The sequence below is a fragment of the Aulostomus chinensis genome, chromosome 12, assembly GCF_037954235.1.
Source record: "Aulostomus chinensis isolate RoL2024-O1b breed Wild chromosome 12, RoL_Achi_v1.0, whole genome shotgun sequence".
NCBI lineage: Eukaryota > Metazoa > Chordata > Actinopteri > Syngnathiformes > Aulostomidae > Aulostomus > Aulostomus chinensis.
Window position 1 is genome coordinate 15,763,162 of NC_141331.1, and position 23,192 is coordinate 15,786,353.

Here is a 23,192-nt window from a genome sequence, read left to right on the forward strand (position 1 = left end):
CACAGACCTGCTGATGTCATTCTGCAAGTCAAACCTGCTCACCCGCATTCAGCTGGAACTCGGAGAGCGAGTCCTCCATTGCCAAGTTGACATTTTATTCGGAAGAAGTGACAAAGTGAAGTCATTTGTGAAATCGGTGCAAACATGATTGAGCCCCACCTAAACTACTGGTGCCTCCTTACCTAGATTTCACTTTCTCACAAGATGGGAGTTAAAAAAGAAATGCCAATAAAAACAAGTCTCACCAAACCTTATAATTGAAGCAGCAGTTCAAGGGAAAGTGAGGAGGTACAATGTGTTATTGTAACACAGTAACAGGCATGTCTATATAATCGGGAAAGTGTACATTACAACGTGGTGTGAAACTAGTTATTTTCACAAGAATGCAAAATATCAATCTTTAACATACTGTAGTTAAAGTTGCAACAGTTCATGGTATGTGGAATTAATTATCAGTTACAATGTCTCTGAAAAGAATTGTTTTTTTCTTTTTTTTGGTGGTGGTACAAATGCTTTACTTATAGCAGCCCATTGTGAGAACTGTCAGTTTATCTGAGTGTCACGCTGCAACTCCAACGACAGCAGGATAATTCCCTTTAAGCAAGACACACACTGGGATGTACATTTAGCACAACCTATCACAATATACATTAGATCCAGTGTGAAAATAAATGTTCCCCTGAGGCACAATGATTATGAAATATCTGGCTGGAAATCAACCAAACAGACAAGATATTTGTATCTGCAATGAGATACAGGCAATAATGAGGCTAACAATTCACTCAAGATTTAAATGTAGTCATGGTTTGAACTTAATGATGCTCTTGTATGTATGTATGTATGTGTATATATATATGTATGTATGTGTGTATATATATATACATATATACACATATACATATATATATACACATATACATATACACACATATGCATATACATATATACACACACATATGCATATACACATATACATATGTATATATGTATATATACATATATATGTATATATATACATATATACACACATACATATATATGTATATATACATATATATGTATATATATATACATATACATATATACACACATACATATATATACATACATATATATACATATATACATATACACACACACATACACACCCATAAAAACAAAACCAACAATAAATAAATCCTATTAGAGGGTTTGTTTAGAAAAGCTAACACATCAGCTGCCTTAGTTTCTCATGCAGTCCTGGTACCATTGATGGCCAATAGCTTCATAACAAGTTCATCTCACAGCCTCAAAGTAACTAGATTGATAGAACAAGTCATATCTCAGGTATCTGAGGAAGTTAAAATGCCTCCAGTGGAAGATGTGAAGTAGGACCAAGTCACATATTGTTGGTTTTGATTTCCTAGAAGAATCCAAAAAAGACTGAAGTTGTTTGTCTTTGGGTTAACAGACACCAATCATCTGACGTCATGTTTACAGCATGTACCTAAATCATTCTCTTGTTCATATGCCATTAAATTAATCTCTTTAATAGAGGTAACATCTGTCTGCCATGATGACACATAGATGATGAAATGTGAAGGTAATGGCCAGTGTGGACAGCAAGTGATGTCAACTATAAGACCTTAAAACATAATTGTGATCCAGGACTCAAGAAAAAAAACAGTCTGATATTCCCAGTGCAGTCTGATGTTGGTTGGATGGAGTGAAAACTGAGGATGTAAACAAACAAACATGATGATGGTTGAGTTTATGCCATTGTGAAGGTTGGCCCCCTGTTCAGGGCTTTGTCGATTCGTCTGTGCTGTTACACAGTGACTGGTAGTTTTCAGAGCTCAAGGCGTAAGCTGACAGGGCCTGTTTGAACTCCTGCAGGGGGCAGTAGACTCCACTACAGCCCTGGATCAGTTGATCCTGCAGAGGGCAAACAAACTGCAGTCAAACACCTGAAATAGGAATCTAACAGTTACAGTTACTGCACAGATGTTCACAGCCCTACCTGGCCTATGTATGACACTTTAACCAAAGCCTCTTTGGTCTGCTGGTGTTGGTACAGCTCCAGGGTGATATCAGCGGCGTACGGTGGCCACCTCATGTCAAAAATCCCCAGAGCCATCAGACAGGGAATCAAAGTGGTGTCATGTGCCGAGTATAAAAACAACTTCCTGTTTGAGAAAGAGTTCATGATTACATCTGTTAGAGGACAGGACAGTCAGGTTTGGGGAAGAAAAGGGTGTGATGTGGTGACCAACCTGTTTGGCTCGAATGAGGTGTTCTGGAGTTTCTCCTCTATGTTAAACAACAAGGTGTGCAGGACGGGTCCCACGCACAGCTGCAAGTTCTCCCTGTAGACAAAGAACTTGACTCAACCTGAACTAGTTGGGTAAATGTTCCTTATTGCCACTGATAACAGGACCAGTGTTCAAACAAGAGTCAGAGCCCCCCCCCACTGGGTTGAATCAGACCTCTTGCTGGGTTCGTAGATATGGCACATCATGTCCACGGCTCTCTGCTCGACCGTGTCTCTCCAGCTGTCCAGCGCCGGTGGGCAGGGCAGGCCGTGAGTCTGTTAGAGTGCAGATAGCTCTCAGTTTCAACTATGTGAGCTTGTGCAACTCAGACCTCAAAGAGGAAATGTCACGACTCAGGTTTTACGCTACTTCACAATCCCGTAAGAAGGTATTTGCCATTAACCCCTTAATCACCTCACATTCCGTATCAGTGTTAGAATCAAGAGTATAATCTCTCTGCATCCTGCTCAGCTTAAAAGCCTAACTTGATCAAGACTGCATGAATTCAAATGTCCAGTAGCTTCAGTGGATTGTAAGTGACAAGAGGTGGTTCCTCTGATAGTAATGATGCTGGCTCGCTCGCTACACGTCTTTGAGAACCTTAATACTTGGATTTTACCCCCATTCAGCTTCACTACTGTGACGCCTCTCAACCAGTGATAAACCACTTGACTGCAAATTAGCAGATCTTGAGTCTTGCCATGCGTGCACTTATGAATTTTACATAAGCAGATTAGCCATTGACATTCGTTCAAAGTGATTTCTTTAATGACCCTCAGTTTTGACTCAGACGTGTCAGTGTTAAAGCTGGAAAAAACATTGGAAGTGTTCTTTTAATCTCTTGAGACCCGATGAACTCTGTCAAGGTTTCATCTTACACAATAACCAGACTCCTTTTAGATTTGATCAGTAGAGAGGTCCTTAGAAAAGTCCCTAGCATTTTGGGTCCATTAACAATGCTTAGTTTATGTTTAGATAGCTGTAAACCATTAGTCAACAATTTACTAATTGTATAGTCATCATTTACTTATGTGTGTTCATGTTAACAACACAGGTTACAGCAAAGACACGAGGAAAACCAGGGAGAAGGTCAGGGGGTTAAGGGTGAATAAATGGTCCCTTCTTGACTATCAGGGTTAATAAATGCTGGAGTAATGCTCATTCATCACTCACATACATAACTCAACATCAACGCTTATTAATGTACCCTTATCATAAAGGGTTACAGAAAAGTCTGTCAGATTCCAGAGGCACCACAGACGGGTTCTCTCACTTCTCTGTTGTGATGATGGACCTGGCGAAGGGAAGTGCGAGCTAATTAGCACGTGTCAAAGGTTGTGTGCACACACGAGGAAAGTTGAGAGAAGGCAAGAATGCCTGAACAAAAATCCACAGCTGACGGCCCTGAAGCAGACGGCCAGCTGCTGGAAGTGAACAGCAAACGATCAGTCGGATTCAGTAGCGTCAACAGTGGATGAGAAAGCTGCCTTAGCCGCTGCTACACAACAACAGAATCTGGTATTACACATAAATGTGTGAACGACCAAGTGTGTATATTCTCTTTTCACTTCAAATAAATAAGAAAACACTGTGAAAACCTTAAAGAGGAAATGTTATGAATGAGGCTCAATAATTGTGTCAAGACCGAAATAAAAAAAAAAAGAAGTCATAAATAAACTACGTGGCTGCAGCATCACCTGTCTGGCGACCATGTCGTCCCTGATGAGGATGAAGTCGACTTGCTGGTGAGAGGCGATGCCCAGCTCGTTCTGGATGCTCTGCAGGTCCGCTGCTATGTCTGGCAGCGTGGACGACTCGGCCCAGCGGTGGCTGCACACAACACACACAGCGTCAGCCACGTCGCGCAGATACACACAGACAACCTGTCATAAGCATCGTAGCTCTGCAAAGACTGTTGCACAACACATTAAAAATTCCAGTTTGGGGGAGTGAGTCTGCAAAGTAGACTCTTACACACCTGCCTAGGATTTTCAGCAGTTTGCATCCGTGGTAGTTGGGGTACAGGATTTCAGATTCAGCCTCTGTTGTTAGTATAGGTACTATTTCTTCAGGGAGAACAGAGCACAGGTGAGATGATGTAGAACAGAATCAACAGCATCAAGCACATACAGATTTCTACAATACCTTTTTGGTTTTGCTGGAAGAGGCCTGCTACCAGACACTTGGCTGATTCAATGGTCCTCAGGATGTTCGTGGAGCGCACACTTCAAATAAGAGTAATAATGACAATAATAATAATCATAATGCTGATGATAAGGATAAACAAGTCTGAGATTTTAGGCTGACATCATTCTTAAGTGTTCCTTTTACCAATCACGGTGAGCAACACTTACTAGACCTCTGCAGGGCTGAAGGTGGAGCTGAGGAAGGGGCTCTCCTCGATGTACCCCCTCCTCAGCCTCTTCCCCAGCTCGTACAGCTGCTGCATGCCCACCGCGGTCAGCTGACCTGGGAACGTTCCACCCTGCAAAACAGGGTCGAGATATATTAACACAGAAACACACCTTTGTGAAAGTGAATGTGGAACAATGGCAGGGATCCATATTGCAGGATTTTGTCTTCTGAGCTAAATCCGGTGCAGTAAACCTCTTAACCAAAGCAGCCACCTCAGCAGAGGAAACTGAAATTTCTATGGACACAGTATATGTGTGTGTGTGTGTGTGTGTGTGTGGGGGGGGGGGGGTGTATCCCACTGGGATGCTCTCCACACAGTTCAGCCGCACTGGACAGGTTAAGTGACTGAGTGAATCTGACTCACTGATGTCTGAAGGCGTTGTTGAACCCCTCTGCAGCCACTAGAGGGAGCAGGTCTACCTGCTAAAGATCTGAATGTAGGGTTTTTTTTTGTCATCCCTTGAAAGACAGCCAGGCCAGTCCCTAAAACCAGTCAAGTTCCTGATATGACACATCTCCATAAATGTGGCCAACTGTTGTAACCTATTATGTTTCAGGTGGGTCATCAAAGTAGAGCGATGAATCGACTTATTGTCTACTTTAACAGTTTATAGAGCGTTCACTTCCCATGGAAGGTTCTTTGTCAAACAGTAAAGCAGAGCTATCTTCTTTCTTTCATTTCCAACAATACATCTTAAAGCTGCACAAGATGGTGAAGCCAAAAATCTTCCTTTCTTGTTCCTTTCTTCTTTGACTGAATTCACCACCACAACACACACCTACTCACCGTCAGTATGTTTCTCCGATAGCTTTCCTCTACAGGCGCTGGGGGCCGGGGGCCACCATGAAGATCTGTGACTACATAGTTGATGTGTGTGTGTGCTGGAGGCTCTAGAAGGGTGGGCACCCAATGGGCCTTTAATGAAACACAAACATGAACAGGTGAATATAATATAAGGGGGAAATGAGTTGACGAGAGGCTGATATGTTTCTTTTTACCTCCATCACATCAGGTATGGATTTAAGGGGGGTTCGAGCGCCATGTCGAAACAGGACTTGGACCAGTTTCAGTTCATAGGGAGATGAGGGATTTGTGTCAGCAGCAGTGCAAATGGAGGAGTCCTGGTCCGGCTCCGTTTTCCTCTGTGACCACAGCATCGAGCCGAACGCCACGGACACTGAGCTCAGAACACCCGCTCTGCTCCAAAGATTCCTCATAGCTGCGCTGTGGAGACAACAGAGGAACACAAGCATGGCAGCGGTTACTGGAAGGCAGACCACAATTGATTTCTTTTTTCTTTTTATAAAACAATAAAAGAGCAGTCAATATGCAAAGGTGTACATTTGGTTGAAATGAAAATAATATAAGGAGTACAAAGAACCATACCTAAAAGTACACATGCTTTATTTTTCATCATAAAAAATACAATTTTGGTATTCTCCTGAGAGAAACGTTTTAGGAGGAAAGGTCTGACGACTGATACCTATTCTTTTCTCTCCTCCTTCCTTCAATCAATGGAATTATTCAAACTGATACAAAAATGGACTTAAACCACATATAAAAAAAAATCCTTTGGTGATGAAGTGAAGCATATGATAAAGGAATTAATCTTTTATATTAAATTACTCTACAAATTATTTCCTCAACTGTCGCATACATATTTCTTAATTTTGTCAGACCAAAAGCCTCAAACTAATTTGAGAAATTTAACATAAAATAAGACCAAGATAAACTTGTGAGGCTGCAACCCGCAAGCAAAAACGAAATAGTCCTTCATGAAATAACATCCAGCTCTTGAACGTATGCGTTGTTGCTACTGACCTTTTCAACGACGCTTCCTGGCCAGTCCAATGGTGACAGCGCTACGAAAGTGTAGGAGCAGTAATGCAGAGTTAATGCTTACACTAACCAGTTCACACTTCCAGCTATCAAACGTTGGGTTAAGTCCAACAAAACGAGAATGTGAAACGAGTTCATCGTGACCCTACTGGCTGGAACTAGGACCGGGGGGCGTAACGCTAACTGCCTTAATGTTTCATCACGCCTCGGTACAGATTGTGCCATTTAACATTCAAATACAACAGGAAACAGTCAATTCACCCGAAAGGGAACTCGCACCACCTCAATGTTAACTGAGGCACGCTAAGTAAACACTGTTGTAGTCGAAGCTACAGCTAGCCAGCCGTTTATTGCGACACTACAAGATTGTGTCAGTGTAGCTAGCTGTAGCTTGACATAGAAGCCAGTTTTAATCCTGAACAACTTCTACATACTTTCTAACAAGAGACAGAGTGACCTCAGTCCGGTTCTCTCGATAAAACTGCGCTCATTACATGACAACGCTTGTCATTCGGTAACTTTTGTTCGCCGAAGGCCATGCTGGGAACTGTAGTACGGCGGACCGCAATGTGAAATGGACAGTCGCGTATGAAAAACTACATATCCCTCAAGTCATTTGAAACGCGTGCGATACATTCGCCGACTGTAATGTACTTCTTCCTCTTCCTCGTCCTATTATTATTCTTCCCTTCTCCTTCTTTCTCTGCTTCTTCTGCTTCTTCCTCTTCTTCTTCTGTCATATTTGCATTGGAGATGCATGCAAGTGTACTGTCGCCCTCTTGCGTCAGGCAACGTTAGAACGCCGTAAACAATTAAGTTCGGTGGAATTTTTTTAATTATCGATGTATTGTACGGTTTTATTCGTTAGTTTAAAAAATAAGTTTATTTATCTCACCATCTTCTGCTTTATAATACTGTTAAACCATTAAATATTTCAAAAATTCATAAATAAACATTAAACAAATAAAATAAACAGTAATACAAAACATTAAAGTTATCTGTTTTATTCAGTCATGGTCCGTAGAAGGCCAAGTCCAAGAGAAGTGTGCATTATTGCTTTGCTAAACTGAGTCTTCACAAAGTTTTCTATGTTCAAAAAGTAAATATAATGGAAAAACCTTCAGGCTCAGGCCCTAAAAATTGATGTATGAATGCATCGAAGGTCACAGATCCCAACTTGACCCAGCAGCTTTTTTTCTGTGGAGTTGTTGCTAGGTTGAGGCTGTGATGGTTGTGCACCTTCAGGTGTGCTGCGTCCCGACCACAGTGTCCCGTGATGGAGTGAAGACAGAGTGATTGGCTGATGGCAGTTAATTCCAAGTCTATTGGAAGTTGACGAAACAAATCTCTGACTTCAGTCTAAGAGACCTGAATTTGATCTTTGATCTTGATCTCAGAGTTCTAATTCATTCCGGTCTCAGATTTGTCACTTGGATGTTTGACTACAATCCCTTAATTCATGGCATCCTGGCCCTGCCCTGGGGCTCTGTGAGGAAAAAAATAGTGGGGGGAATTCCATGAACACACTGCTACAGTATCATTTACCCTTGTTGCTACTGTCACTTAAAACCTTCATTTCTTTTCAGTGTCAAAGTTACAGGCAAATTATGGGTTTTGTACTTCAATATTTGAGAGGTCCAACTTTCTTACTTCACTTCAGCTGAAATCTGTGATGAAAACTTTGTACTTTGTGACAAGAAACTAAATTTGATTTTAAGATTAAGTACTAGTCCACTCTCGTTACATCATTAGATATGTGTTGAATGAAGTGCTGACCTGAAATCTCATACCTACATTTTTTTCCCGAATATCCAGGAGTTTAATTACATCTTTAAACAAAACAGAGAGAACCGACCAACACAGGCACCACCATCAGAGCGCACAAATCACCTTTTATTCCATTACAAAGATAATATTGTGTCGAGCAAAGTCATTACCTCACTCCAACTCGAACCGTATGACCACTCCAGTGTGATGCGGTGTCGGATGTGATGTGGATTTGTTGTGTAACAAAAAAACAAAATAAAATTTAAAAAAAACAAAAAAACAAACACAACAGCCCTTTGAATTTTGAAACCGATCACGTGGATACTTCCACTCAGGTTCTCCTCCTCTGGCTGTCTGCTGCAGAACCCCTGGTGACAAATGACCATCAGACACAAGCGGTGATGGGAATTTAGATGATAAGAAATATATCATGTAAATACAAATTTTTCAGTGATTCCATGTTCAATTTTTTTATTTTTATTTTGATGATGTCAGGTATCTACAGATGATTCTTCTTGGTCTGATGCAGATTGGTCAACTGGTAAATTCTCTCCGGCACATTGCATGTTCACCAGTGTTCGTAAATCATGCAAATATCTCCAACTGTTGCTGCAGAAAACAGATGAAATCAGACAAAATACAAACAATCAACAGGAGAGGAAACAATTAGTCCACCGGAGCAAAGAAGGATTGAACATTTTATTAATTTGTGATGAGTTAGTGATGACATCTATTGCATGAAGGTGGGAAAGAACCAAACTTACAGTGAATATAGAGCAGAATGAACAAGATTTCTAGTTGTTTTTTTTTTTTCTTCAAATCAGATCCTCGCCTTTTTAGAGACTTCAGACCTGCAGTTGCAAAGGATTCTCCTTCAATAACGTGTCCAAGTATCCCAGATACAGTGAGAACAAGCAATGAAACAGAATACATTCAAAGACATCTATCACACATCGCATAGGGACACATTTATATTTACACAATGGCTCCAGGAGAGACACTTTAGTGCAATGCTGCCACCTAGTGGCTATATCTCCTCATGGCAGGACCTCTTATTTTCTCATCCGATCCCCTCACTTCATGTATGACACATGAATACAGTTCAACTCACACCTTTTTTTAAATCGTAAGCTTTGTTTTGAAGATGATCTTTCCCAGGAGAGGGAGTTTCATCGAGTTTGACCAGCAGGCATAGTGCAATCAAGTGTCATGGCTCGTTAGTGCTATGGCTTTTGGAAAAATACGAATAAAAACGTACGAAATCTGAATTTTATCACATCATTCTTCTTAAGGCACTTTGACTTGATTCGCTGCAAATAACCATCCAATTAATATGATGACAAGCTTCACAGTTTCTTTTGCACATTTTCTCATAACGCATCATCTATTTATTTATTTTTTGCTATTCATTTAAAGCCGTTATGTAATGTGTTGATTGATGATTTTAGAAGAAACCCACACATCACTTTTCAAGGAAATGATTGCTCTCAAAAAACAAGCACAACACATCAGTTCATTTTCACGTCAAGCTTCCCTCTCACACACGCTTTCTTTTTGGGTTTTTACACTTGAACTAAAAACATAAAATGTGCATTTGTCAGGCGTTACACCCGTAACCCTCTTCTGATTTCTCTTTGTCCGAGCAGGTTCCCAGACATCGTCTTTGTCAGAGGGCCCAAGCATATCGATGATTCACTCATTTGTCTCTGATGTGGACGCTTTGTCTGTCCCCTACAATCACATGTCAGAGATTGCATAGTACTTTGTAACCCCACCATTTATTCCACAACACTCCTACTTGCTCCTCTTTAAAGGGATAGTTCTGATTTTTTGAAATGGGGTTGCATGAGCTAATCATCCAGTCAATCAGTCATCAAGAGTCTTTCCTTCAGTAGATTTGGACCATCGTGTCTTCTGTGCAGAGAGGCTGAGGAGCAGAGCGATAAAGCGTAGGGTGTGAAAGGCCCGTCGGAAGGGAAAAGTAAAACTGGGAATACAGCATTAATGTAAACAGATGTTGATTTTTTTATGTGGGTGTTTAAAATGAGCTGCTGCCATAGTCTGTGTCTCTGCGTGAAAGACGCACTGACCATCTGCTGAAGGTAAGACCCTTCCTACGGATGACCACCCCATACAACCCTACTTTGATAAATCACAACAAACCCTTTCACGGATCTTTCTATCCCTTCTCTTTGGTTCTGAAGGTCCAGCCCTGCCCACATTAGCCACTCTCTCTGCTGTTGAATCTACACCGCCAGGTCATCCTGACGAACCCGACTGCTGCTGCCGCTTGTCTTGCTCAGGCGGCGTTTGTCCTTCACGAAGGCGGAGTGCAGCAGAGGTGATGGAGCGCAGCTATTGGGCAGCTCTGTGGGTGCCTGATTGTATCTCATCCTCAGAAAGTCCTCCTCATCCTCCAGGTTGTCACAGCTGTGATGTCGCTCGGTGGCCAAGTTGACCGAGTTCTGCTGCAGCGCCATCCTGTTGTTGAAGGGGTGAGAGGCCATGGAGGTCATTGGGTTCATAGGGCTCGGTGCAGCCAGGCACTGGCTGAAGTCAGGAGGAGGGGTGCAGGAGGCTGAGGGGAGCGGTGGGCTGTTGGGCTCCAAAGCTGTATTCATCGGCACCATCACAGCTTTGTGGTTGCTCCCTTTTTCCGCCTTTTCACGTATGCATCTTTTGGCGGTTTTCCAGCCCAGGTGGTAGAGCTCCAGCACGGAGAGCAGCAGGGACACACCGGCCACCACCAGCATGAAGATGATGAAGACGTTCTTCTCTGTAGGACGGGACATGTAGCAGTTGACAGGGTTGGGGCAGGGCCATGCTTTGCATAGGTACAACGCCTTGAGGAACACGCCATAGATCATGTACTGCACCACAATGAACGTCACCTCCATCACTGTTCGGATGATGATGCTCAGGACATACGTTTGAAGCAGCGCGCCCTTTAGGCGAACACGGTGAGTACCATCAGAATTCACCTCCCTCGCACTTTCCTTCTGCTGCAGGTACTCCTTCTCCTCCTCCAGGTCTCCCCCACCCTCCCCTCTTGCCTCCTTCTCCTCCTGCTCCAACCTCCGGCGCTTCTCCTCTCTGCGCACTGTGTGCATGGCGTGGCCCATGTAAATCAGGGATGGCGTGGAGACAAAGACAATCTGCAGCACCCAGTAACGGATGTGGGCAATGGGGAAGGCGCTGTCATAACACACATTGGTGCAACCAGGTTGTTGCGTGTCACACAGGAAATCGCTCTGCTCGTCCCCCCAGGAGGACTCGGCTGCCGTGCCCAGCACCAAGATTCGGAAGATGAAGAGGATGGTGAGCCAGACCTTCCCGACTGAGGTTGAGTGTTCCTGTACTTCCTCTAGGAAATTTCCCAGGAGACTCCAGTCCCCCATCACTGCTCAGGGGTCAAAACTCAGACACAACGACCGGAGAGGGAGGACAGAATGGGTACGGCAGAGGAGAAGTCACTGAGGAGGACAAAACAAGGGAGAAGGGGGACAAAAAGAACCACAGATGATCAGTCAGAATAGAAAGATTCCTGGCAATGAAATGACCTGAGTATGTGTGACAGGCATCATACACATAAAAATAGCTTCTCTGCCTGTGAATTGCTTAAGGACTGGACACCATGGCATGAGAAACATTTTCCCATGAGAGAGTGACAAAATGAAAAAGGAAGTTTGGGAAAACCAAATAACAAGGTTGTTTTAAGAAAAAATAAATTCCATTCCTACAATATCAAATTCCAATTTTTATATGTCGGACAGGAAGCGGGGTTAGAGAAGCACCACTGGGCAAGTCAAAGCGAGGAGAGTCCGTCCTTTTAATGCTGTGACATGGCCTCTGCTGCACATCTCGCCTGTGGCACATTTCACTCACAGTCCAGCATCCTCTTTACATTAAACCCTCCTAGAGGCACTGGATCTCAATCAGATTTCCACTCTGCTTTCAACCCTTTGACACCAACATCAGCGAGAGTTTGGCTGAGACCCAAACATGGCAGCGACAAAGTGGCATGTCTCGGTGGAAAATGACCCTATAAGGCGGTTGAGCGGACAGCTTTATGAATGCTATAAATGACCCCATCACCGAGAGGTTAAGAAAACCCATCAAAGCCCATCAAGGGGGCGACCTTCGGCACGTACGCGCTCTATGTATATACTTCCAGCTTGTACTATTCATTTAGAGATCAAAGGCAAATGAGTTACAGCATAACTCTGGAAGGGTTGTCAGGTTTTTCCAACAAGTTACTGCCCTACTTGGCAAGGTTCTAGAATACATATACATTGCTCAAAAAGCGTTAGAAATGATGCCATTTTTACGGGGTGTCAAAGGGTATGATGAAAAAAGAGAGCTCTTTCTTACCATGCGTCCTTTTCCTGAGAGTAAAAATGTTTCCATCTCCTCACTAAGATGCTGTGTACTCCACCCTACAAGGCTTTGAATTTGCCTGGCTGACACTGACACTGTGAGCGATGGTCTAAATGACCATGACCATCTGTCCCTCTGCCCCCCCCCCCCGTCTCTCTGTGAGGTATATATATGGCAATAGGACGGAAAACCAGAGTGTTGCGCTCTTTATCTTTAATATGTGTAGCATGGCAAGGTAGGAAATCTCTGAGAGAACATGTGGCAGAGGAAATGTTCAACCTTCATCCGAGCCTGAAGCTGATACACCAGTGTGGGAGAGTCTCTGGTCTGACACTGGTTTTCCAGTAAGGCGGTGAATACCTCTTAATGTCAGACCGGCCAGAGTTAGAGACCGTGTTGGATCACCAGTCGGTGCGGCAGACACACTCAGTGAACTGGCGCAAAGCCTCCCTTGGATGAAGTTGATGATCTTTAGTGGAAGTAAATCACAAACAGGCTGAGGAAGGGAGTCAGACTCCTGGCGGGACAATAGCAGGAGGTTGCACATTAAAAACGGCCATGTTCTTATCAGCTAACACTGACAACAGGCTTCCCTCACCTGCTAACGACACATCTCTGCCTGCGCTAATATCCGACTGAAAACACATTTTTATCAAACCTCGTTGGTAAGATCAACATGTTTTAATAGTCTTGTATTATTTAAAGGACCAGGGGAGTCTTTGGGGATGGATCAGAAATGCTGTTTTGGTTCGCCGTGTCATTATCCTGCCTGCCAGAGTTGTCTCCACAAAGTCTGAGATGTAGAAGACGGCCTCAAGGGTGTGAAATGACTCCGCTATGTTATGCACTTCATAAATGCAGTAGAAGTATAAAGTCATTTGAACGAGTACACACTTCAAAGTTATTCTCTTCTGTTGGTGGTGGGAATGGTATCCCTACTGTATGTGAAAGGCAGCAATCTCTTCCTTCAACTAGCTCTTCCTGTTCTCAGAGGAAGCAATCTCAAACAATATGATTTCCGACGGACAAAGGGAACAAGGTATTAAAAGCATGAGGCGGGGGGGGGGGGGGTTGAACTTGACTTAAAGGACCCTTTACTACTGGTGGTCTAACATACGTCTCTCGCTGGTGTTCTGGATGCCCAGTATGTGATATATTGTGCCCTATGCTGCGCTGCTTGCTCTGCCTGTACACCATCATGGCTGTCATATTTGTTTATAATCTCTGTGGCAGACTAATGGAGAAGTAATGGACAATCCGGTTATAAAGTATTTCGAGCAGATAGCTGTGCAAATTAGGTATAACTCACCCTTGAGTTTGTATGTCTCTGACGTCAAGCGTCATGGGTGTTCTCCCAGTGCTTGTGTGCGCGTCTGGTTTATTATGTACATCAAAGATAGGTGATATGATATATTGGGCTCACTCTGCAGCCAGGAACTATACTTAGAAGAACTGGACTAACGATGTGATAAATTAACAAACGCAGCATCTATACTTCCGGTTAAATGTGTGATTTGTTTACTGCGAAAGATCAGTTCTCTGACGCATCGGCTGCAACTCAGACATCGAATATTTCTGTGCAAATTAGATGCTGTTGCTGTGTCTGCAGCTGTCGGGCTAGGAAGTTCATTCAGAACGACTGAAATCCTGTAATAATTCAATGTTTTTCAGGTTGCTGTTGAGTTGCTGAACTCATCTCCCAGTAGCAGCCCCCTCTCACCCCTGCAGTGTACCAACCAGGCAGGAACAACAGGGGGCAGGGTTGATTTAAATTCCTCCGGCGATGTGCACCTTTCAGCAGCCCTGTTTGACAGATTCTGGATCCTCATAGAAGACCAGGATACACTGCCTGGTCCGCACTGTTCTCGTAAACATGACAGCGATTGCACGGTGGCTGTACATTTTCTTAGCCTGCTTCCCTTTAATGGGACATGTTTAAACTAACATTAGTGGCAGAAAAAAACCCCGTTGTGCTTTAAGTGCATTTGTGTTATTGTGTGTGTCTGAGAGGCTTTTCTGGAAATGAAGTAAAACACGCCGGCTTAAAAACACATCACATGACACGCTAATGTATCATTTTTTTGTCACAGAATAAAACACAGTTGAAAGAACTCATTCATTGCCTACTTTATTTGACATTTTCTAGTGCGACAAGTCTGCAGAGACCATCTAGATAATCACATGACCTTAGATAGAAAAAAAAAAACCTCTGTATTTGTGGTCAGACTTTACAAAACTTTTAAGAAAAAAAAACATTGACCCCCCCCCCCAATTTAAACTGATTATGAAAACATTAATTTCAACTGATAGATTCCTACTTTATCCACATTTGTTACTATTCCTAAATTGCAGTTTGAGCATTGCTGATGATCTGATATTTTACTGCGTCTCAACTGAATTTCCTCTTGAACGAGCGACTCAGTAACGACGTTAAAGCTCGCACAGGAAAAATAACGAGAATTTTACATTTTTCGTCCCCTCACAGTTCTTACAGGTACACTTTTTAACACATCTCTTTAACCTTGAAGGGCTTTCTTTGAGTGCTTTACTCTTTAAAAGAAACGCGTTTCTATCTATCACGGTGATTATTATCTCAGTTGGTTTGAAAATGTGGAACAGAATTCCTTTTTGGAAAAAAGCAAAATTAATCTCATGATATTCATAGATAAAGCTCAACTGTTTCAACTTCTAAACTGCCTCTGTTCTCCTCTCCCCCTTAACCCCCTTACACCATCTACAAACTGCACTGGTGTCTTTAGAGAAATAGTGTGAGGTCATTTTGTTCATCAGGTTGCAAATTAGCAGGAAAATCTCTTAATTTAAACAGAGTAAAGCCTTTAATGGGACCATTAAAATAAATCAGCTCTTCTAATTGAAGTGTGCTTCTGTGTATAACAATAAAATCCTGCTTGCATGGCTGTTGTGTGACATCAGTTTTATATGAGTTGCCTAACCGGGAGCACGTTTGCAGCTCTGAAATGACGAGCAACAAGCTGCTGCCGGGAGCTCGTCACCTAAAATATCTTTGTGCCGGTAATGGTTCACTTTGCGGGTGCAGAGTTGTGACAGCTCAACAATGTTTCAGCAGAACAGCTGAGCATGAAGATGCCACACAAATCTATCTATTCAGTCTCAATGGAAAAATGAAATGCTGCTTCAAGATTTTGGTTTAACCGTTTAGGCTCATAATAACTCATTGTACCAGTCAAAGTCAAAGTTTTAAACATGGATTTGGAACTTTAGCACGTGCTAAGAGTCGCCCCAGTGCAGCAGCTGTCTAGGTACAGGGCCGCAGGGGTGGCGCACATATTTCTCCCATGAGTGCCAGGATTATGATCAAGGATGAGCATGTGTAAGTTTAGCTGTATGGTTGGTGGGGTGAGTAGGGGAGAGGGTGACCTACAAAGATGAAGGGGGGTCTATTTCTCAGTCCACTGAGTCACCTGTTGCCACCATTTACTGGCCAGCACAGATCCAGGCTGCCGTTTATCAGTCGCACCAGCAGGAGCCGGCAGGCCGATGCGCTGCCTGCTACCTTACATGGCTCTTCATCAGCCCACTACTGTACACAGACCCACAGGCCGGTGATGATCTATTGTTTAGCTGCATATGGCATTACAGAAGAACCCTCAGGCCAGACAGCTGCGAGATGTTTCAGAGAGGAAACCTCTCACTGGCACTCCTGACTGGAATTCCACGATAACTGTTGTTTTGGGAGGATGTCAGATCAGACGGCAGGCTTGTTGTCCTCATTTTCTCTTTCGATTTTGCAAGTGATTTGAATATTTACCAGTCTACCAGATGAGTGAGCAAGCCTTTACACCAGTCACACCTGCATTTTGAATTTATTCCTGTGAAATAAAAAGGCTGGACGTTGGGATTTGCACGCGACAACTCTGAGTATTTTTCAGTTTTAATGTGGTTAAAAATACTGACAGCAGTCAAGATTACATGTCTTGGCTAAAGAAACACACACACACACACACACACACACACACACACACACACAAACACACGTTCAGCACAATGGCTGGTTTCATACACATCTTTTTCATCTGCCTTCTATCAGTAGAGTTGATTCATTGAGGCATATATATATAAAGATTAACAGCTTCATGAATTCCTGCCTTTGTTGAGACCAAAAACATTAAAATACGTCATTCAAAAACAGTAGCGGCTTCTCATGAGTGAATTTTGAAAGCTCTGTTGTGTGAAAAATAATTTGAACTCCCACTGATATGCACTGTATGTGTATATATACATGTATGAAATTACTCAAAGAAATTTTTGTCCCCAGGAGAACTTTTCTTGAAAGTCTGAAGACAGAATGTGCTCATTGCTGGTGGCTGTTTTTTCTTTATTTTTGTATTTTGTCTGCGCTGTCTTTTCCGTCTCATGGGAGCTGATGAGACAGGGAGAGGGAATATAGAGTAGAGAGAGAACGGGAAGGATGACAAGTGTACCTGCCTGGGATGACAGGATAGACCTGTCCCCCCTCCTCTTTACTGCTCCTCCTGTTTTCATCCTCCCAGACTCCACCTGACTGAGACGCTGATAATAATCACCTGTTATAGCTCATCTGATGTTAAATTCAGTGTCTTACCCGCTGTTCTGCTCTCAGACGACACGTGTGTGTATGTGTGTGTGTGCGTGTGTGTATGTGTTTGTGTGGGGGGGAGGCTCACCTTCAGCTCTCAGATGAGGTGGGGGCTCCTGAGTCAGTGAGGATGCTGCTGCGGCTCTCTGGGATTCTGAGCGAAGACTCGTTCCAACGCCAAACTGTTAGTCCACACAGGGGGCATGAGAAGAAAAGCAGGGGCATCACGAGTGAGTGTTTCCCCTCATGGCCCTCCCTTCTTTCTCTCCTCCTCCTCCCCCCTCCTCTTCCTACCCCCCCCCCCTTACATCCCTGGTGCTCTATTTTTCCTGGGAAGCATTCTTCGGCAACAGGAGGGGAAGTGGGATTGTTTTCTGGGATTAATGGCAATTCCGCTCAGAGTGAACTTCCAGAGTGGCTTTATTTACAGAAGGTTCCTTCACATTTAAAGCTCTGTTGTCAGTATTGTGTGCAGGACTAGACACAGTGAATTTTCAACAAAGCAATATTTAATAGGAAACTGATAAGATATAAAAACAATGGTATGCTACTTTATAATAGAAAAACTGACATGATAGATAAATGGAATTATCTTGCAGCAGTCACAACTGTTTTAAATAAGTCCAACTTTCCAGCGGCTGAAATGAAGTCCAGTAGACGCAATCTGATCCGGTCAGGTGCTTTCTGGAAATATCTGCTTGGCATCGCTCTCATTCTTCTGCTCAAAGCCTGACTGAAACTACTCAAGGTATGGATGCAAGTGAAGAATCCTTCCTCTTTCCTTCCTTCCTTCCTCTCCTCCTCTTTTCCACATTTGCTTTATTTTAGCCCGGGACGGTCTCCTTGCTCTCTCTGCAGCCTGCCTGCACTTATATATGTACGTATATAATGAGAAACTTTTCGGTTTGGTTCCTTTTTACTGCAGGGCCGGCGTGAACTCAAAGGCGTTCCGATTGTACTCGTGCAGAGAGACGACACGTCACTTACAGTATAGTAACAGACGTGTAATTATTCCTACGTCTTCTCTAAAAGAAATATCAGGTTTCCTTTAAATTCAGATTTTAATCTGCGTTAAAGGGAAATAAGGGATAGCCTGGCATGTTATGAAATATTTATATTTTAAGTGAGAGTTACTGCCCTCTCCGGATAAACTATGTTACTCTGTAAACTTTAGAGAAACCCACTAAACACCCACTAAATTTAATCTAAGACAGAATCACTTCACAAGTAGCTTCACGGTTAAACGAGGGGTTTGTTTTTAAAATGATATCATCTTATTTCGAGACTTCTTGAAAAGTACATAGAAATATAAAGGGATTCAAATGTCTATATGAGGGACATTTACAAACAAGCAGCAAAATATGCACTGAAGTGCCAGTATTCTCAAAAATGAGTCAGTTTAAAAGGATTTCTTTGTCTGTTTAAATAGACGCAACAGCCACCAGCATCCACGACACCAACTCGTGCAGAAATCAAACATTCAGTTAAAACAAGAAGGAAACAGTCTGAATTAACACAAACAACAAACGACTCAATGATGAATTCTTCTTAGTGCCGTGGTAGATTATTTTAATCGTCATAAGAAAAAAAAAAAAGTATGAGTTTTTCGGCGAGATGAGATTTTGCGTTTTGCCGTGCATCAGTTGCCTGTCTGACGCTGGTTAATCTTGTAGCAACTCATAGTCTTCAGTTTTTGAAGTTAAAAAAAGCACAGACAGCTCTAATGTTCGTACTTGTATCGCTACTTAGTACCTCATTAGTGTTGGGTACTTACTGTCAGTTCAGAACAACTGGAAAAAAACCCTCTCTCCTGTGTGCAGCATCAACACCTACGGATCACCCTATAAACAGTAAATATGAAGGATGATATAAAATGGTGAACGATCAGTGAAATACTGTTCAATATTTAACCAATTACCCAAATGATAATCTTCAAATCAGATCGGTAATTACCAGTATTGGTAAGTAAGTTAAAAAAAAACTTCTGCCAGCCGTAACAAACACTCGCCTCCTCGTCAGGTGAATACGTGTATTTATATTTCTGAAAAAGTCAAATTACTCTTCATAAATATAAAAAACAAGACTTTATCAGCATGTCTGTGACAGAAAACCTATACAGTGCAGTCAAAGAAGCACATCATTGGTCTTCGTGCAGCCAATGTCATGGCCTAATCAGTGGTCTGAATAGCTAAATTCACATATTAAACAACTGCTCCTTTGACAAGGGAGAAATGTTTGTTGCATGTATTAACAGTGGAAACTAAGAGACGAGGATCTCATGACAAACCCCATAACTCTGGCCAGGAGCTGACCCCACAATCCTCCCTCAAATGATTTCTCTGTTGAATGTATTATTATTATTATTATTATTATTTTCTCTCGCACGCACTCATAATAAATACATAACACCCCTTTCTTTCCCTGCATGTGAATACCCTTTGTGGGGTGTGTCAGCAGAGACTGATCCAGTATCTGGAGAAGGTTGCGGGTTCCAAAGTCGGTAGGATCTGCCTGTGAAGCGCTCGACATTCCCTCGGGACTCAGTCAGCCCAATAGCGCGGTGAAATGGAGAATTGGAAGGGATGGAAAAGCTGCTGCTAATTCCTAATTACGAAGCCTTCCATCGTCTAAAGGCTACTCCGACGTTTCCATTGTGCTGCTCATCAGGATGGATTTAGAAGTGGAACAGAGAAACAGGATGAAATGATTTGGAACAAAGACGTGATGTTCCACGACTTCACTTAATCTCATCACTTACAGCTCTTCAGCAGTGTCAGGACGAGGTCCGAACATGTGTGTGTGTGTGTGTGTGTGTGTGTGAGAGTGAGCGAGAGAGAGAGAGAGAGAGAGAGATAGTGAGACACAATAACTGCTTGTATTTATGTGTGTGTAAATGCAATACAAGTGTACTTGAGTGTTTGATGGAAAAAACCCACACTGCCAGGATGCATTAGTGTAACTCTTCCTCCAGTTGCCCAGCAGCCTGACCCCTAACTGCTCTTCAGTCCAGGCCTACCTCGCCGCACTTGATGGACACGTGCTCATTTGCACTCCAACTCATCTGTCCACTGCTGGCTGCTCGTCGTGGAGTGGAACTCCAGAGTGGGAACATTGAGCAGGCAAACTCAAGGTTGTTTTAGTGCAGGAGAACACATATATCCTCATGCATATTACTCACGACTGCAGGTCAGTGCCAACCTCGTGTAACGCACTGACAGGAATGAACCACAGCGTGGCCACGCTGCCGTCCATCACACGCCTTTACTGCTCTTCCTGTGCTCTTCTTATACATCAGCTAAGGGCTCTCGCGAATATGTTGCCGGATTAAATTCAGTTGAATAGAGAAATATATCATACATCTGTAACTACTGGCTCTATGAATGGTTATCAATAATTAATTCAACTGTTAATCATCTGTAATAAGCTATTAATAAGCACAAACTTGGTTTAAAAAAACAATAATCAGGAAATTATCAGTTTATTAGTTTTATTTGCAAAAAGCAATTGTTCCAATGGATTACAGAAAAATTCCAGTACAATTAAAATCAATGTGTGACTATATTTTACATTCTTTACATTCTTTTGAATTATTTTTCATTTTCATTTATTTATTTTATTCCATAAAATGATTTCCATCCATCCATTCATTTTCTACTGCTTATCCTGTTAAGGGTCGGGGGGGGGGGGGGGGCTGGAGCCTATCCCAGCTGCTTTCGTGCGAGAGGCAGGGTTCACCCTGGACAGGTCGCCGGTCCATCACAGGGCCAACACATAGAGACAGACAACCATTCACACTCACACTCACACCTACGGTCAATTTAGAGTATCAATCAGCCTCGTCCTCTCTTGATGTCTTTGGACTGTGGGAGGGAGCTGGAGTACCAGAGAGAACCCACACAGGAACAGGGAGAACATGGAGACTCACACAGAAAGATCCTGTGCTGGAGCCGGGACTCAAACCTGGAACCTTCTTGGTGTGAGGCGACAGTGCTGACCACTGCATCACCGTGATTCCTTATAATATTTTAATCATATTAAAATATATTTGTTTAATCAATATTTTTTGCATTTGTTTTTTGCATTTAAAATGACTTTTATCTGTTCTTGCAATGAACAAGTTTAGTCTACAACTAAAGGACTATTAGAGGGTCAGTAATGTTGTCCAAGGAAACGGCTTCTTGGTCAATGAAAGGACGGGGCTGCTGTTCTTCTTCTTCCTTTTCTTCCTCTTGTTCTTCTTCTTTATTTCATATATTGCAGACATCTGAGGAGATTCAAACCACCAATGCATCTTTCAATATCTTCGCATTTCCCTTCGCTGTTTCTTCTGGGATTTATTAATCATACAAAAAATAATAATAAATTCAATTAAGTTAAATTCTGATTGATAAGGCATCAATGACATTTATCTTATCATCTTTATTGAATGCCCTGTTAATATCAAACTAGCTTCTCTTTGCCTGTAGGGAATTCGAGCAGTAAGTGATTAGCTGAGCTGTTTACTCATTAAAGGGTGACAAAGCCGTGTGAGACAGGTGAGGGACAACAACAAGCTCAGATATATTTTTGACTCCTGTCATTCCAGACTCCATCTGTTCCTTGTGAGTCTACAGATTTAGACAGAGGCTATTCTTACCAGCTGATCTCTGACCTCACTACTGACTGAATTACTGTCCCAGACTCCAGTCATTGATGGTGAATCACATGTATACATATATATGGGTCACGCATGTATTATGGTTTGTGTCAAGGAGAATGGTTTCCTTGTTTATCTCTGTTTGTCTGTGTGCTCTAGGATATTTGGGATAATGTAAGTGAGGCTATGTAACCTTTGTTGAACTAGCAAACCATGAGGATCTACATCATTTCCCTCCCTTCGTCTGACATCATTCGTAATGACCTGATTGACCTCATGGAAAATATATTAAGTGACCTGGACACCACTTATCGCCTGGTGTTGGCAGATAATGTGCTGGAATTATATGGTGTCTCTGCAGAAGCAATACCGACGTAAAGGAAAAACAAGGAGCTGTGTGCTGGTAAGGACAGGTCCAACTTGGAACCCATCAGCTGAGTCTTATGACTTAGCCAGGAAACATCATCCAGTATTTCAGGGTTGTGGGGTAGCCAGCAGATATCTGAACACTTCCTTGTTCCGTCTCATTGTTTACAGTTGGTATTGCGACCCTGAGATGTTGGCATGGAGATGAAAGATGTTGAATACGGGTGGATTGTTTCAAAATTAGCCAGTTTACACTCTTTTAAAAGTTCATAACCACAACAGCAGCTTTGTTTATTCATCAGACTACAGCCAGTAGTCCAACCGCATACTTCGGCTCTCTTTTACTCTTCACATGGACTGTTGACGTGGATGCAACCACGGCCTGCTCAAACAAGATTGGTCAAAGCTGCTCAAATGGAAACCAAAAATCTTGCCTGATGCAACATTTTCTCTCTTGCAGACAGATTCTTTATTCATTCTGTGTTCTGTCCCTGTACTTACAGAATCGGTTTATAGAGATGAGGTCAGCTCGTCGCTGTGGAGGGTTCAGTCAGAACTCAGAGGTGTTCCTTTTGGTCTTCAGCTGTGCTCCTGAAGCCTGGATCCTGTTGAGTTTATTCTCGGACTGAGCTCCTGAAGTCCGAGTCTCTTACCTGACCAGGGTCTTCAAATACTGAAGACCTTTTTTATCTGGGTCACTATAGTCAAAATCTCTTAGTACCTCCAGCTATTCTAGGTTTAGGGTTAGGTTGATGACTCTGGGAGCTCTGACAATCTGGTGACTTGCTGACTCTCCAGGTACACTCAACTTACTCTCAGGGTACCAGTCTTGGTCCTGGTGAAGGACTGCTAGACATGGAGCTTCTCAGCTACAAATCTACTTGGAGGTCTAACTCTGACAAG

The 23,192-nt window shown here is 42.7% G+C and overlaps 2 protein-coding genes across 4 annotated transcripts; both read right to left on the bottom strand.

The window, feature by feature from the left end:
- Positions 1–86: 86 nt before the first annotated feature.
- Positions 87–7,280, bottom strand: acp6 (acid phosphatase 6, lysophosphatidic). Of its 3 annotated transcripts, none has more exons than XM_086220475.1 (12): positions 7,201–7,280; positions 6,529–6,569; positions 5,706–5,931; positions 5,494–5,622; positions 4,646–4,776; positions 4,437–4,516; positions 4,270–4,357; positions 3,989–4,121; positions 2,466–2,566; positions 2,253–2,345; positions 2,000–2,165; positions 87–1,914 (listed from the first exon to the last, which is right to left on the bottom strand). In XM_086220475.1, the coding sequence occupies exons 3-12, from the start codon at positions 5,922–5,924 to the stop codon at positions 1,780–1,782; spliced, it is 1,275 nt and encodes a 424-aa protein (XP_086076601.1). In that variant the 5' UTR covers positions 5,925–5,931; positions 6,529–6,569; positions 7,201–7,280; the 3' UTR covers positions 87–1,779. The 3 variants fall into 3 exon arrangements, with proteins under 3 accessions (XP_086076601.1, XP_086076600.1, XP_086076599.1); XM_086220474.1 differs by lacking the exon at positions 7,201–7,280 and adding an exon at positions 6,981–7,177; XM_086220473.1 differs by lacking the exon at positions 7,201–7,280 and having other exon boundaries at positions 6,529–7,177.
- Positions 7,281–9,007: 1,727 nt separating this feature from the next.
- Positions 9,008–17,474, bottom strand: gja5a (gap junction protein, alpha 5a). The gene is made up of 2 exons (XM_086220476.1): positions 17,376–17,474; positions 9,008–11,786 (listed from the first exon to the last, which is right to left on the bottom strand). The coding sequence occupies exon 2, from the start codon at positions 11,709–11,711 to the stop codon at positions 10,560–10,562; it is 1,152 nt and encodes a 383-aa protein (XP_086076602.1). The 5' UTR covers positions 11,712–11,786; positions 17,376–17,474; the 3' UTR covers positions 9,008–10,559.
- Between the last annotated feature and the right edge of the window lie 5,718 nt (positions 17,475–23,192).